Source organism: Tribolium castaneum, chromosome 5 (genome assembly GCF_031307605.1).
Source record: "Tribolium castaneum strain GA2 chromosome 5, icTriCast1.1, whole genome shotgun sequence".
NCBI classification, from domain to species: domain Eukaryota; kingdom Metazoa; phylum Arthropoda; class Insecta; order Coleoptera; family Tenebrionidae; genus Tribolium; species Tribolium castaneum.
In genome coordinates, this window is record NC_087398.1 from 10,446,803 (window position 1) to 10,464,610 (window position 17,808).

The 17,808-nt window shown below is 31.9% G+C and overlaps 1 protein-coding gene across 7 annotated transcripts in view; it reads left to right on the top strand.

The window, feature by feature from the left end:
* Positions 1-17,808, top strand: part of Imp (IGF-II mRNA-binding protein) — a 39,205-nt gene that overhangs the window by 15,283 nt on the left and 6,114 nt on the right. For 2 of the 7 annotated variants that reach the window (XM_015979865.2, XM_008194907.3), the window contains 5 exons: positions 12,832-13,002; positions 13,058-13,232; positions 13,304-13,506; positions 16,638-16,945; positions 17,109-17,395. In XM_015979865.2, coding sequence (XP_015835351.1) covers positions 12,832-13,002; positions 13,058-13,232; positions 13,304-13,506; positions 16,638-16,945; positions 17,109-17,395 — 1,144 coding nt within the window. Of the gene's footprint in view, positions 1-5,179; positions 5,473-12,309; positions 12,646-12,831; positions 13,003-13,057; positions 13,233-13,303; positions 13,507-16,637; positions 16,946-17,108; positions 17,396-17,808 lie in introns of those variants that run through there. The other 5 variants (XM_008194911.3, XM_064356925.1, XM_008194908.3 and 2 more) reach the window with 5 other exon arrangements.

Here is a 17,808-nt window from a genome sequence, read left to right on the forward strand (position 1 = left end):
TTCTAAATTGAATCAAAGATTTTTTACAGCATCAATTCTGCTTTCCTATTGTTTATTTGAAAGTGGCTTCAAACTTAATGTTAGAAGTTCTTTTAAAAATTGCAGTGTTGAAGCAGAAAAAAATGGTACGTAATTTTCTGAATAATTAAAAAAATGGTTCACCACCACAAAACTTTTGGAAGCATTGTTAATAACTATAGGAAAAACTTGCTAAGAAAAAAAACTAAACTAAATAATTTGTTGTAATTTGAAGTCACAACAAATTGTTGTGTTTTACTGGTGGTTGTCTGCTATTTTATAGTGTTTTCAAAAGAAAAATAAATAAACTTACTCGGCAGTTTTTAAGTTTTTGGTAAAAATTGACTGATACTAAAATAAAGACTTTGGTTTTCTAGGAATTACAGAAACTAATAAAGTACGATTTTTCAATTTTCTAAGAAAAACTTGTTTCTCAGAATGTTAAAATGAAAAATAAAACAAACACTAAAATTAATATAAATAAAAAAAATATAAATAAACGTTAATGAATTTTCAATGATTTTCTATTTAAATGTGTTCGTTTATTTTATTTTTTTGCAATAACAAAGTTATGGAAATTTTTATTTTGGATTTTTCAATTTGAACACTGAACAGCTTTACGATGGAATTTTTTTTCTGCCATTTGGTATAAATTTATCGGTGGAGAACTTTAACACGCATTGTATAACGAACTTTGAAGACCTTTGTGAAGAATCTTTGGCTAGCCGTTTGGAGCTTTTTGAAACTAAAGAGATGCTAAATCAACTGTATTATTTATACGGATTGTTTAGAAAAGAGTGTACTACCTCAGGTGGTTCTGGAATTTGAATTTGTCTTATTTAATTATTTTATTTCTATGAAATTTCTGAAAAGTACCTACCAATTTTTATTTACAGAAACAGTAAAACCAAATTTTTTATATACTAACATTGTGCGTTTGTTCTGGAAAGAAACGACTGGAAACATTTTTTTCATGTAGATTACATTAAAGAATGAACATTAACTTAATGTTTCTGGTAATGTCATTAGCATGTCATAATTTTTATAACGTTATTTATAAAACGACAATTTTACAAACCCAGCGTCGCATTTTACCCAATTATTTTTTTAAATAAAATTCATAAAATTGTAAAATAGTTATTAATGATTAGATTTCTTATTGAAAGTATAAATTACATACAATTTTGAGAGAAAATGCTACGTTGGCGACTTTATAGTTTTGAAACAGCTAGTAGTCATGCTTGGCCATAACTTCGTTATTGCAAATACGTATGAAAGTTAACACATTTCTTAGTAAAAAAAAAAAGTTTATAAACGTTTAAAAGTTATACATATTCGTCAGTTATCAGTCCTTTACTTTTAACCGCCCTAACTCTGTTAAATTTAATAAAATCAAAAAAGAAAATATTTGTAGGTATGTAAAATTTTCTGTTTTACGATATTTTATTAAAACTGTTGTTTCTAACTTTTACCGAGTTTGACTTATCTTTAATTAATTTTCGTTGAGCTCTCGGGGGTTGAAATAAAAAATTCTTTGACTTAACGTTTTGTATACTTTTTTACACTTCACGGAAAAAGCTTTTCCCCACCACTTTGATTTAAAGACTTATTTGATTGGACTACTGGTTCCAAAGCTACATTCAGTTTTTGACATCTCTATAAAATCGTTTATTAGCGGCCCCTACCAACAGCGAACGTTTTGGCGGCCCCTAAACCTGCCTCACCCTGTGCTTACACACAGGTGTCCCAGATATGTTTTTGAATCCCGAATCTCTTAACGGACTTCGAAGTCCCTCGTTTGGCCACTTGGCCAAATTAAGATTTCTTGTGCTTTTTGAGGAAGGCGATAATTTTGGGTCTCTGCTTCCGGCATCACGATTTCGCTTTCATTAGCTGCCCCGGCAACAGGGACCACGAAAAAATCAATACGCAAGCGAGAACGCTGCTGCGTACCACTACCAAAATGTTGGTCGCTCTGTGAGAACCGAAAACTCAAGAAAGAATATTTCGACAGTGATTATTACTGTTTTTTGCGGCCGCAACAAAGACCGCATCTCTGCGGTTTGGGATCGCTTTGAAACGAAGAAGTGTTTTAACTTTGTTAATGAGGCTTTTCTTGATCTGAAACATGCGCTATTTGACATTCTTAATCCACTTTAACAGACAAGTGACACGAACAAGGTGTTACACATTTTTAATTAATGCGGCCGTTCGTAAAATACCGTTTTTGTGTTAAGTTATCACAAATTATAGGTATTGGTAACCTTGAAACTTTTTACTTTCGCTGCTCCTAGGCCATTGACATCCATTTTCATTTAAAGCTTATAATGAAACTTTTTATTGGGAAAACCTGAAAAACTTGAATCAATCGATACAGAGTCTACTAAAGAAGAACAATTGCTTGTTGCCATCACGATTTCTAGTTCTAGAGGCTTCAGGAAGTCATGTAGAAAAATTCCAGATATTTGTCTTCAGTTTCTGTTATGGAGACACCTTTTCGAAACTGTTAAAAAGCTTCAACCTGGAGTTTTAATTGACCTTTCTGTAGTATCTCTTTTTTTAATGAATTATTTGAATTTTTTTTTTACTATTTCATAAAGAAAAAAAAAACGTTTTGCTATATCAGTGAGCCTTCAAATTAGTTACTCCCACATGTTGACTATAAGCTTCGCGCTCACTATAGGTAAGCTCTGGCTGTGAATCGGATGCAATATACCCCCAGCAAGTCACGCGTTTTTGATCTCAATTAACACGATATGTGTGCTGTAAACAGCCAAAGAAATTACAACTTTTTTTCTAAAACTAAAAGCTTCATACACTGCACTACAGAATTTAATTTTTTTTGTATCATATAAACTTAAACTTACACCATTGCTCCAATTTTTGCTAAATATTTCTACAGTTAAAATGTTCGTCGAAAGAAAAAAATGTTGCAACAACATTTTTCTCTCTTGTGACTGCTAGTAATAATTACATTTTGCTGCAACTTATTTTCTTAATAAAATGTAAATAATTCATTGAAAATTATCCTGAAATTCTGAAGCAGCTTCAGCTATTTAAGGAGAATGGTATTTTCAGGTTGTTTGTACTGAAATAACACGAAGAATGGGTAAATGTCATGTTGTGAGTAAATTTCTCTTGGGAAAATTGCATTGTGCAATGGAAAAATGATCAGCAAAGTACGCTGGTAGTATCTTAAAGAATATATTCAGGAGTAGCAATCTACGAATGAACTTCTGGAATGAATATTTTACAGTATTTCCTCTCTTTCAGCTTTCATTTTTTCTATTTCCAAATAATAATTGGTGTAAGATAATCTACCTACCTATTATAATTTTGTAATTACAGTCAAACCTCCTTAATCCGAACCGTTTTGTAGATAATCCAAACATGCTATTCATTCGTTTTGTAGTAAAGACGTCATTTTTAATTTTTTTTATTATCAACCGACATTTATGATTAACGTTTTAGATAGTACACGTTGTTATCTTTCTGGTAACTATAAAAAAAATCAAATAATAAAGCACAAAAATTAAAAAAAAACGCACAAGGAGCCTTATTTTTTGTTCTTGTTTTATTTTATAAGGATGATTGTTTTTTGTTTATGTTTCATATTAAGTGTTTTCATGATAATTATTAAAAGAAAACTAAAATTAAAAGCCTTGTGTTTAATTGTCAATATTTTTTTTATTAAATTGTTTTTTTAATTTCAATTTCATTATTGATTTTTTTTGTTATTATCACAAAGATGAAGATGTTTAGTATTTAAAACTGTAAACAAAAATGCCGGTTGTTTTTTAAAAAATTAAAAATGGCGTTCCGATTCAAAAACACCCCGATATTACAAATGCCACTATGATGTCATAATGTACCATTTAAAAAAATAAAATCGACCTGTACGAGGATTTTTTTTGGAAAGTGACTATTAACAAAGAAATTGTGTGTGCGTTACTTTGGGATCAACTTTATATTTCTTTGTACCGGGTGTTCAAAAACTGGCGCACCAACTCAATGGTTTGTGATAGAGAAATGCTAACATATAAAGGTAAAAATAGTTACTGATAAACAACGAATTTTAAATAAATGATATGTGACCATGATTGTCTAACAACAATCGTGATCGCAATAGAATTTTATCAACAATAAAAATAAATTATTTTTTAAACGGTTTCTTAGGAAACAATTCCCAGCACCTCTAGAAATTGTAATTTTTTGCTGAATTTTAATTTTTTTAATTAAAAAAAAAAACTGCTAAAGTCCGATAGTAAATTAAAAAATAATTATTCATCATTGTGTTGGGGTATGATTACATAAAAAGAAAAAACTAACATTAAAAAATGGTGAAAATTGAAGAAGTTAACAAAATTAAGTTTGTAGCCCCAGATTTTTAAAATATGACTTTAGGATTTTTTTACCATTTCTCCCGTAATCTACACATGCTTCTCAACTCAACAGCCAGTTTTAGAGCAGCTCAGTTTATGTATTACACAGAATGTTCGCGAAGTTGAGGCGTTCCTTTTAACACGAGATACTATGCATTATTCTTAATAGTTTTAGCGTAAATCATCATAAAATGTTTTTAACAACGGAGATTTTTTTTTAAGTTTTTCTGAAATTTTGAGTCCGGTCCTGTCTAACTGCCGTTTTGAAATGATGGCTTCAAAATAATCTACCTTATTATTGTGGATACCAGATTTTCAATAATGTTACTTTTATTATTATTTTTTCATACTCTATGTAGTCTCTGAACACCGCAGCTGCATTCTGATAGCATTGCTCATACAATTTCATGAAAATTGTAAGATTGTTATTATTGTAATAGTGAGCCTTTTCGGCTAATTAAACAATGGTATAATGTACCTAAAAACTGTACCTGTAAGATAAAAAATTTAATCTCTAAAACCTTACAAAAATTAATCGGATTATAGAGGTTTGACTGTAGTTAATTGAATTGAATGGTTGAAATTATTTCCCTTTAACTCATATTTTGTTCTCAATCAATGACAAAAAGAAGATTATCATCCTTAATAATTTGCCAAATGAGTTTTCCGTTTTTTTTTTGTATTTATTTGCGAAGTTAGACAACACACAATATAGTGGAGCGCCGACCCGCATGCACTTATCGGCATAGGTGCTGCCTTGAGTGTTGCACATTAAACGCGTACTTAGCAGAACAATAACACCACATGATTGTAAATGTACGTAGATGACGTTTTTCAAGCCAAATAAACACAAACCGTGCGTGTGTGACGTCTGCACTTTGGAAGGAAATCTTCCAACTACGTTCGCTGCAATCAAACGGAAGTGTCGCTGGTTTTCGGCTTTTCCTGCATCCGGTGCACTAATTTATATCACTTCTCTCGTTTGCTAAAGTGTGCACATGTTATGACATTTTCTTGTGTTTTTCCGAGTGATTTTTTTCAATGAATCCGAATTTCTAAGGATGACCAGAAGGTAAAACGTCTTTGATTTTTTTTGGCGGTCATACAACGATTGAAAAACACGCTTCTCCGTTTCTTTCGCACAACGGACGGTCCATTCAAAATCGCGTTTCATTGATGATTTCCGGGCGGCACGATTCCATTTTACGCGATTTAATTATTAGTTGTTACATATTAATATGGAAAAAATATGTAATAAGTTCATGCGCAGCGCTTGTGCACACATGTGTCTCATTCTTCGTGCGATAAAAAGATCTCAAATTAAGTTAGTTCAACGACCTTAACTTAATTATTATTGTCGCATTCGTTGTCTCATTCATTCAAAAAAATCAACTGAAGAAAAAAGCGCCGACTAAGACTTCAAATATCGGGTTGTGTTCTCAGATTTAAATCCAATTTCACTGCAGTATGCACTGAAAGGTCAGCATCGTTTTGGTGCTGCATCAGGCCGCAACCTTTACATATCTTTAGAGAAAATGCCAGTTCTTGCATTAAATTTTTCTCAAGTCAGTGTGGACTAACAGGAAACCTACAATCTGTATTACAAAAAGACCAACCCCGGAGTGAGTGGTCGGACTAAAGAGGTTTCACTGTATCGAAAATACAGGGTGACAAAATTTATTATGGTTTTGTAGTATAAATTTATATAAAATTTTTCATTCGTTTTTATAACACGACCCAGGTGTTAATCTTTGAATAAATGTTTCTTCTCTAAAGAGAATTCTCTCATAATCCGCGTGTTCCAAGTGTTTAAATCCCGCGCACGATAATTTGAGTGTGTAAGTAACCATTACCTGTTCGATAACTTTATAAATTGCCGGTCAAGATTTCGGAACACGTCGTGGTATGCGGATGGTATGCTTGTGGTGACCTTGTGGGCACTTATTTAATAGGTACATACGATTTCTACGATACAGTTTGCTCATTATGCTGTTTACTTCCTTCTAATTTTATGTAAATAATGGTACGCCTTCCTTTTTTTGTTAACGCCACTCTATAATTAATTTATTTATTATTCATTCATCAGTTTTACGTATGATCCGTGCACAAGTTCTGCTGTCAAAATATTTTCAGCCGTTTTCTTGAAAAATGAATGATTTATTCAAATTGATGTGATGTCAAATGCTAAGAGTGTGCACGTTATATTCGAGTGTGAGGTTTTCTATACTAGTTATTTAAGAGAAGCAGAGTTTATGACTTATGCATGAGAGGACAAGTGCAGGAACTTGCGACATGGTACGTGCTCAATATCTGCAAAGGGTGACAACCGGACACCGTTGCTAGCCCTTCAAGTAACTTTTTTCTTACAACCCTATGAATGAATAATCTCAGCGACCATTTGTAATTTAAATGATATTATAATGAATTTATAAAATTGTTAGGTATTTCGCAAAGTATCTAATTAAACGAAAGAATAAAGTCAAAGTTTTGGTCCGAAAATTGGTAGTGTGACCACAAACTTGTTTGTTTCTAAAAATCTCGTTAAAAAAGTATGGTTGTTTTCAAGTTGAAGTTTCGGAAAGATTTTGGCTTTACTGAATTTTGAAAATTGGCGATAAATTTTGAGTAATTTGTCTTTGCATTTCCAAAAAGACGAATTTGTCCCAGTTCTCAGAATGTCATTTTTGACTAATTCTGTGATTAGAAAAGGTCATTTTCGACCAAATTTGATGATTTTTGCGTTCCAGTTTAATAAAAACTGAAGGAAAACTTGATTTTTGGTCTAAAAACGTGTTTAAATCCTCAGGACTTGCAAAAATAATATAATTTTTGACATAATTCTGTGATTTATTGTCTTACTTTTTAAGAAGTTTTTCGCAATAATTGAGTTTTTGCTGAATAAACGCTTAGAAAAGGTAAATTTTTGGTCATTTTTGTCCAAATTAAATTTGGTGATTTTTCCGTTCTAGTTTAATAAAAACAGGAAGAACAACTTGATCTTTGGTCTAAAAACGTGTTTAAATCTTCAAAACTTGCAAAAATAATGTAATTTTTGACATAATTCAATGATTTATTGGCTTACTTTTTAAGAAATTCTGCGCAATAATTGAGTTTTTGCTGAGAGAAGGTAGATTTTTGATCATTTTTGACCAAATTTGGTGATTATTTCGTTCTAATTTAATAAAATCAGGAAGAAAAACTTGATTTTTGGTCTAAAAACGTGTCTAAGTCCTCAGAACTTGCAAAAATCATATCATTTTTGACATAATTTTGTGATTTATTAGCTTACTTTTAAAGAAGTTTTTTGTAATAATTGAGTTTTTGCTGAGTAAACACTTAGAAAAGGTAAACTTTTGGTCATTTTCGACCAAATTTAGTGATTTTTTCGTTCTAGTTTAATAAAAACAGGAAGAACAACTTGATTTTTGGCCTAAAAACGTGTTTAAATCTTCAGAAGTCGCAAAAATAATGTCGTTTCAGTCTTAATTTTGTGATTTATTGGCTTACTTTTTAAAAAATTTTGGGCAATAATTGTTTTTTTGTTGAGAAAAAGCTTAGAAAAGGTAAAGTTTTGTTCATTTTCGACAAAATTTAATGATTTTTTTCGTTCTAGTTTAATAAAAACAAGAAGAAAAACTTGATTTTTGGTCTAAAAACGTGTTTAAATTGTCAGAGCTTGCAAAAATAATATCATTTTTGTAATAATTTTGTGATTTATTGGCTTACTTTTTAAGAAGTTTTTCGCAATAATTGAGTTTTTGCTGCACAAACGCTTATAAAAGATAAATTTTTGGTCATTTTCGACCAAATTTAATGATTTTTTTCGTTCTAGTTTAACAGAAACAGAAAGAAAAACTTGATTTTTGGTCTAAAAACATGTTCCAATCTTCAAAACTTTCAAAATAATGTAATTTTTGACATAGTTCTGTGATTTACTGGCTTACTTTTTAAGAAAACTGTTTAATGAGGAAAACAAATTTTACCAATTTCGGTTTTATTTTGTTTTTTGAGGAAAATTAGTTTCTGTCTTATTTGAAATCTTGGAATGTTCTCACGATTTGAAACGACCAAAAATGATTTTTTAGCAAATTCTCACTTTTCCATCTTTATAATTAAATATTTTCGCAGAATTGTCAAATAATACATCCAGCGAAGCGTAACATTTTAATTGTTTATACTTTACTTAAAATTTACGAATGGTTTAAAATTATAATTGATCATATCAACAGTACTGAAACAAAACAAAAATGAAACGTCTTGTGTCGTTTTTTAATCAACCAATAAAAGTCCCTAATTACGTATTTACATCCCGTCTTTCTTAGTTCGGACAATAAACTTAAACGTATCTATTTTGGGGGCAAGTTCCCAAGCGGCATTGCTAAAATAGAAAACGCATAACTGCGTCTCGACGCTGTCTAAAACCGAGCGTCGCTTTTTTTGGCGCCACTTCTTCACCATCTTCTGTCTTTGATAATCACAGAAAGTAAGCACACGATGATAAACAGATGTTTAAAGGCCGGTAGTTGAAGTCAACGACCGCGCCACAGAAGAAAACTTTTCTTTCTCGATAAGGCGATGATTGAATTTTGATGCTGCCGAAGGTATTTCCGGCCATCTGTAACGAAGAAAACATCGTTGTCGTTTTTCTACAACACAGTCATCAGACCGCTCGCTCAATGCTGTTATTATTACAAGTTTCGAGTGGCAATTAAAGCAAACGGCGATAACGTGCCAAACGTTTGTCGGCTTCGCCGAAAAAGAAATCGGGAACAATGTATGAAATGTTATTGTGATACAACGTGAATTGAAATAAGGACTTCAAGCATTCCGGCGTGTCCAGGAGAGCTCGCCGGGACAGTATTTCAATCAAAAACAAAAGCCGGGCTTCAATTCAAAACTGTAGCGTTTCAAGAGGGCCATTCGGCACAGGAAAACAAACGCAAAATGCAGCCTCTAATTATAGCCATAATTACAATAAAAATTTGCTGCGGTTTATTTCACGTTACTTCTCAAACAGAACTGAAATCCGCCTAGATTTGTCCCAATGTGAAGATGTCTGATAGAACTTTTTGAAAGGGTACTAAAGCATAAAAACGCCAATACTTATTCTCAATTAAATAATCAAATCTGCACTCAGAGAAAAAAAAAGTAACTAATCCTCGAAAAGTGTTTCTATCACTATTGTAGTAGTGAAAGAGGCCTCAACTATTTTGTGGGTTAATTTTTACGACTACAACACAATATTCTTACAGTATATTTTACTACATAGTATATTACACTACACAATACGTAATATTATGTGTTAAATGAACTATTTTTTATATACAGGGTGAGTCAATAGTGGGTTCCTTTTGACGTCCTTAAATGCAGCCAAAAATACTAATTCCACTTACCACTTGGATACTTCCTTTGATGTTTAAAAACATTAATTAAATTAACACTGTTTTTTATCTTTAAAATTCGTAATGAAATTTTAGCAAAGCTTTCAAGACACTACCCAGAACAATGTAATCGTGGATTAAATTTATTTTTTTTACTGATTACCGATCTGGTCAGCTGAAATCACTATTATTTTAGAATTATTGGTTGCATATTTATACAAATTCAGAAATAACCCACTATTGACTCTCCCTGTAGTAGATGTTACTGTTAAGGTGATTCGAGTTACTATCAAATTTTAATTGGTATTTTTTTCTTTGACGAGGTAGGTAATAAACTAATAATAATACACAGTGATTATAAATATTTATATTTTATTTTATTAAAACGGATATACTATTTACAAAAAATAGCTAATGAAATTGATAACATACAGTAGCTACAATAATATTTTGGACCTGTAATTTATGATTCGTGAAGTATATCTACAATAATACTACATTTATAATTTTTTTTAAAAATACGTTAAATACCTAGGTGTGTGTACAGTCACAATCGAAAAGAATGACACCCCTACCAACCGGGCCGAAAGTCCGACTAAACTCTTTTAGGTCATAAATTACAATAAACAGCTTGGTTTACAAACTGTCCAGCTAGTTTACACAATATCCAGCTGGTTGATAAACTAGCCAAACGTATACAGTAACCGTGTCATTCTTTTTGATCGTGACTATACTCTATAAAATTTAGAAAAACCAACCTTCATTATTGTCGTTTATTAAAATATTAGAATACTTCAAAACAAATAAAATCATAAGTAGTTTCCAAAAAACATTTTTACAAGGTTTTTTAATATGAAATAGTTATTTCTTATTTATAAGCAAATCTAATGTTAGTACTAATTGTTTGATGGCGTCCTCTTCAGCAGAGTAGTGAAGATGTCTCAAGTTTGTATCTGTTAAAAAATAAAATACCATCTTCTAAACATTAGCAATACAAGAACAGAATAAAACGATTATCTATTAAAAACAATAAAAAATCTGTCAATCTAAATTCCACAGCAAGAGTTGATCTATAAACTATAAGTTCTTTTCAGGCAGAATAAAGCGTTTTTCTACAATTCTCATTTTTTTTTCTTTTCTAAGCAAAGAGGATTCTATATAAAAGACTTTTTGAACTTACCGTATTATAATTTATAAGTCATGAAAGGGAATATGATCGCCATTGTCAATCACGCTTCTTCAACTGGACCTTCTATGTATCTTTTATTTATCTGTAGCACTCCTATATGAGATCTTACGTAATTTTTACATTCTGTAGTAAATATTACAGCTAAGTTTTGATTAAGTAGTGAATTCTACACCTAAATTGCAGTTGATTTTACTATTCACTTGCTTCATAAAATCTCCACAAGAAACAAGAGTTCAACTTACCTACTGTTTGTGGTATAGAAAATTATACCTCGCACTAAGACTACTTTTTACTAGTAACATCTACACTTCTAGTGGTAATATTAAATACCTTATTGTTCTTCTATAATATAATTTATATTTAAGAGTTGCATATACCTACCGTACTTTTCTGATGCAGTAGTAACAATATTTTTCTAAGTGTACTTTTTGTACATTTTTTACATTTTTGTACATTTGTACAAATATTTTCTTTTGCTAAGAAAGTACCTAAACCTAATGCTTTGTAAAGTCAAAAATATGTATTAACATAAAAAGAAGAAAAAAACTTAAAAGATACCTAAGGATAATTGCCTTGTTCTCTATAAAATCTATAACAAATAAAACCAAAACTTAATTTGTTCATTATTACGAGTGAATTTAGTGTTTCATTTGAATTTTTCCAAAGACCAAAAGCCGTCTACTTTTTACAACTAACTAAATATCTTTAGACAAATATTACAAATTTTGAGAACCACCATTCTGATCCTAATGGGGAAATAAGTGCTTCAGTATTAAAACAAAAAACTAGCTAAAACATCTGTTGCCTGTAACAAATTTTCGAATCCATTTCTCCACTGGTATTTTTAATAATTGAGTTCGCACTGAATTGCGCTTGAAACGGCAACTTTTTTGTGTACATTCCACTCAAACACGTCAATGCCAAAAAAAATGTCACGGGTTAAATGAGGTTCGCTTGTGTTATAATTTTATAATAAGTCACGATTCATTGAAAATAATTTTTTTGTAAAGCAATTTCGCCCAAATGTCGTTACTCATAACTCAACCATCCTAGTTCAAGTCTGCATATTAATAACTGTGCCAAAACAATCATCGCCGGGTTATTTTTAGTTTTTTCAGCTTTTTTAAACACGATTGGATTACGTATTAAAACAAACACGAATGCGAAAAAAAGGCAAAAACTGCTTTCCTAAAATAGCGCACTGTATCCTAATCGTCTTGTTGGCATTATAATTATTTTTAATTTGATAGTGCTTTCTATAAATAAACAGCACCGGATAAAATTGTACAGATAGTTGTTACACATTCGCTACTTGTTGATTTCAGTTGTGCGATTTTTGGTTTTCCAGCCTCTACCTGTTATCACGCTTTGCAAACCAATTTTTGACGCCAAAACTGCGATAAAGCGACTACACATATTCGATCTGCATCGTTCTGTATGCCCTCAATAATGCTCACTGATATCGTTGTTTGCTTTAAACGTCGCTCCCTTATTTGTCATGTTTTTATCCTATTTCACTCATGGGACTTTGTTGTAGATAGATAGCGCTGTGCATTTGCTCTGTTTGCTAGTTTTCTGTGCATGGTGCGAGCAGTGAGGACCGTTTTTTCGATTTTCACGGATATGTTTCAATAATTATGCATTTCGCAACGATGGCAAAGTATGATTTTTGCGTGTAAGTTGGTCAGGGAATAAACGGTTGTAAAACACTAATTTTACCAAGTTTGGAGCCACGATGCTTAGATAAGTGTATTACATGGTATCAAAGCTTGATAACGTATCACTGTACAACTACAAAATATGTTCAGAGTCATTGATGGAAAGCCTAATGAAAAAACGGGAATTCTTCGGTATGTTGCAGTTCAACATCAAAAATTATTATATCCAATTTGGGTCCAAACGTCCGGTTCGAAGACATCGAACATCTACTTTTACAACACGGAGCTGTCGTTGCATGTGATAAACTTACCTCAAAAGATCCCACCACACAAACGGTGCAAATTACTTTCGAAAGCACGGAACAAGCTCAACAGTAAGCCTAGTAGTAATTTTTCCAAGTCCTCTTTGCTCAATCGATCTGATTCCAGGGCCGTAAATCAACTTAATGGTATAGAAATAGATAGTAGACCCATCAAAGTGGAATTGGCTGTGGAAAAACGGGGCCGTAGGGGACCTCGAGGGCCAGGCGCCCCTTTCGGGGGCCTGCCTGGTCAGAGTAGACAAACGGATTTTCCATTAAGAATACTTGTACAAAGCGATATGGTAAGGCTAGTGAAGCTCGGATTTTTTTGGTTATGTTATTATGGTAGACTTTTCTCCTTTTCGGAACCTAGGTTGGAGCTATTATAGGGAGACAGGGATCGACGATACGACAGATCACTCAACAGACGAGAGCGAGAGTCGACGTTCATAGAAAAGACAATGTAGGGTCGTTAGAAAAAGCCATCACTATTTACGGAAATCCGGAAAATTGCACAAACGCCTGCAAACGAATTTTAGAAGTTATGCAGCAAGAGGCCAACAACACGAATAAAGGGTACGCCAAAAAATATTACTAGCCTAGTTTTTGTTAACACAGCTAACAAATAACCGAACATGTTCGTTCTAAACCGCACATTTGAGGTATGGTGAGTTCCAACAGTGATATTCATTCCTGCTAAATGGATATATTTTCCTATTATATCGGAAGTTCAAAAAATGTTATTGCACATTGAGTTGCAAACAGAAGACTGTGTTTTTCATTCTATTTTTTGAGTTATTAATATTACGACTAAATGGAAGAGTTACCAAAGGTGGAAATCAAATCTTTTTAAAAAACACTATTTAAAAGTTTTAAAAGCAGTGAATTACAAAAAAATGGCTATATTTAACAGAAATAGAAAAAGTACAGACAAATCGAGCATCAAGTTCTTAATATCAGTAAGAAATAAAAGTAAATGAAAAAAATTATATCGTAAACAATATTAAAAAAATTTCAAACTTTAGTCACTTTGCTCTCTGTTCCATACTTTTCAAAACGCTGCGAATAAAGAATACAAGAAAAATGTTGGAAAGAAAGTTGTGGAAAATAAAAAAGTCCGTTTAGGCACCAAAGACTTTCAAAGACCCTCAGGCGACATTTTAACGCAAATTGAATTGGAAGCTGTTATTCGGACTATAGGTGATAGTACACGGTATTAATGTTAAGGTGTAGTGCGTATAAAAATTAGAATTTTTTATAAAAATTAATTCTTGTCTTTGAAAACAATTTTTTTTTAAAACATTTTTTGCGTTTTATTTCAACTCTTGCTTGCTTGCTTGCTTCAAAAAGCAATAAAATATTTTTTTGTTTCTAAGTCATTTAAGAAAATATTTTTATTTTACAACCTATCAATAAAAAAATCATCGAAACTACAATAACAAAAAAATATATCAATTATAAGCCCATTAGGCTTAAAAGTGTCAGAGGATTCCAAGTCGGCTTTTATTTTTGTGCTACGATTTGTAACTGTGGAGATAATGGACGAAATATGCATGATCAAAATTTTTCCAAAGAATAAAAAAAATAAAAAATTCAAATTAAAAAAATTGCGACAATTTTTGTGCGCAGTATATTTTGTTATATATTTTTTTTAATATTGTTTTCGATAAAGATAAACTTTCTATTTCAGTTTGTGTAGAGGAACCTAAAGTATCGTCGCATTTAAGAATTTCTGTTAAGTTCTATCTCCGTAAGCTTTTGTTCAATACAACTTTCAAATATTTCCATACTGCCAAACAAAACTTATTATTTTTTTTTAATTTCAAATAGGTAGATATTTATAAACTGAACTTATATAGATATAATTTTTTATAAATTCTTTAATCCGAAGGTTTTGGTAATTCGAACGGGATTTTCCAACTTATAATTATAATTTGATTACTAATTTGAAAGGTTTCTTAAAAAAGGTTCTTAAAGTTCTTCTTAAAAGTTTATTAGTGAAGTTTTGGGATGTGCTTGAAATTAGGACATCGAAAACTTTATTTAGAATTAATAATTTTAATATTATTAATTAATAATTAATAAATTATTATTTTCGAAGACGATATTTAGGTATGGTACGTATTTAGTTTCCAGGAAAAAGATCCACTATCACCGAGGCTCTTATAATTTATGATAAACATTTTGCAGCCATGCAGTGTATTTTATTTACGGACGGGACATTCTGTCAACTTTGTTTCGCAAAAAAGATAGTAATTGTTAGTGATGATAGTAATTTAAATGCATGCCGCCAACTTTCCCAAAATCATTATAAATAATTTATTTCGGACGGGACACGAATGCGTTGATTGAGTCGAAAATAAGTAAAAAAAAGTAAATACTTTCGAAATAACAAAAATATGTTAGAGATGCTAGATCTATTAAAGCATAATAAAAAGATTGTGAATGAAAACAGTAACAAGGCGGAAATGTATGATAAAAATGAAAAATTATTATTAGATTACGGACGGGACACAAAAAAATTATGTTAAGTACCAATTTTATTATAACATGAAAATTTAAACAAAAATAAGAAACAATAAATTATTACCAAAGAGAGAACACCGTTCTTGTGAAACTAAATTTGAAGTTAATTAATATTTTGTGGTAAACTTTGGAAAAATAATTGTTGAACTCAAATGGAAACATAAATTCCAATATGAAAGCTCGAGATTTTGTGCACGCACAGAATTCTTTAGCATTATTAATTATTATTTTCTTTGATCGAACTTTGTTCTAACTTAGTCTTTTTCCTGAAAGCAAATACTAAAAGAAGCTAAAATTTGATTTCTTGATATTTTGAAACGATATTAACAGATTCTTCATAAAAATAATTCAGATCAAAGTTTGTGCGAAAGTTGAGAATTACCGTGGAGTGCCTTAATGTGTTTATTTACTTTTAAGAAAAAACTTATTTTTAACTGAGTCAATTTTATGAAATAAATTTTGCTTCAGCTTTTGATTTTGATTTGAATACAGGCTGTTTCACGAGGCCCGCGTCTAATGTACGCACCCAAACATACAAAAGTCACCAAATACTAGATACAAAAAATTCATACTTAATTATTTAATTTTTTGAAACCCATGACAATAGTTGGCAAACTAATAACCGTTATTTTTTAAAACAATTATTACGTGTTCTATCAAGAGACGGAATGAATATGATCTTAATCACTAAATCTCCAAAATCGTTGACATTTTTTTAAGTAAAATTATGTGAAACAGCCCTGTATTTAATGAAATGAAATTTAATTATTTAGTTTTATTTGGAAATAAAGAAACATTTGAAAGTAGTGCTAAGCAGAAGTTTACGAGATAAATCAGATAAAAGAACAGAAATTATTACCGCAGACAACACTTTAGTTTCCTTTGCAAGAACTAAAATGAAAATTTAAAAATTAATACATAAAGATAAAAATAATGCAATCATTATAACAAAAACAAATTTAAAAGATATTAGCAATTATCAATTTGCGCACCAAAACACTGCGAATACGGCTAAAGATACAAAAAATTATTAGTTGTCAGTTTTTCTAAACTTATTAATTTAAAGTTTAAGCGAATTTAAGCAAGATTTCTAAGTTGTCTCCGAAATTGCAAATTGTTGGAACTTACGATCCGTCCAATGTGCCGTTTGGACGGACCCGCCTGTATAATGTATTTTTTAGCGAAATATGTTTGAAAATTCTGGCGCACAACAACCTCATCGGACGTATCATAGGCAAGGGGGGAAACACGATCAAAAGGATAATGCAAGAGACGGACACGAAGATCACCGTCTCGAGCATAAACGACATAAACTCGTTCAATTTGGAGCGAATCATCACCGTGAAAGGAGCCATCGACAATATGAGCCGAGCGGAGGCCCAAATCAGCGCCAAATTACGGCAGAGCTACGAAAACGATCTCCAGGCGATGGCGCCGCAAACGATGATGTTCCCCGGACTGCATCCGATGGCGATGATGGCCACCGCAGGTGATTATCCCCAAGCGAACAATTCGCACGAATAACATATATATGGTGATAAAATGACAACAATGCGCCCGTCTCGGAAATTTTGCTTTGTGGTCATTTTGCGTAGTTTTTCAAATTTCGGGTAACTGGGTATATATGTGTTATTTGGCGGTTTTTGGTACAGGAATTGGTTATGGTTCAAGAGGTCTGTACACAGGTCAAGCCCCCTATCCCGGAATGTATCCCGCAGGTGCGGCCCAGGGCGGAGGCGACAGCCAGGAAACGACCTATCTGTACATACCCAACAACGCCGTCGGAGCCATCATCGGAACGAAAGGCTCGCATATTCGAAATATCATTCGATTCTCGGGAGCTTCCGTCAAGATCGCGCCCATCGACGAGACGAAACCGCAAGAAACGCAAAACGAAAGAAGAGTCACGATTGTCGGCTCACCCGAAGCGCAGTGGAAGGTAACATTATTGTTATTATTATTATTTGACTCAAAAAAGTGGAAGACAATAATTCTGGTAACTTTTACACTCTAGAGTACGGTAGGGTAGGGTAGGGTAGGACAACTTTGGATTTATTTGGAATCCTTCTGAAGTTTTTAAAGTTGTTTCGCAGTTCAAACGATTGCACTTGTGAAGAGCTGATACAATTGATTTTTTTTTTAATTTCAAACACTAGACTGAGTAAATGCAATGTAATAGTAATTCACATTGTCCGATTGTTCCCCGTGGGCTACATCTTGGACATGGATGGAGAGGTATGAACGGATAAGTAAACTAAACAAAATACTTGTACGACAAAAAATTCTAATCGGAGAATATTCTGTTAAATTTGATATATAATTTGATGTCCGTTTTTCGAGCTCCACCATAGG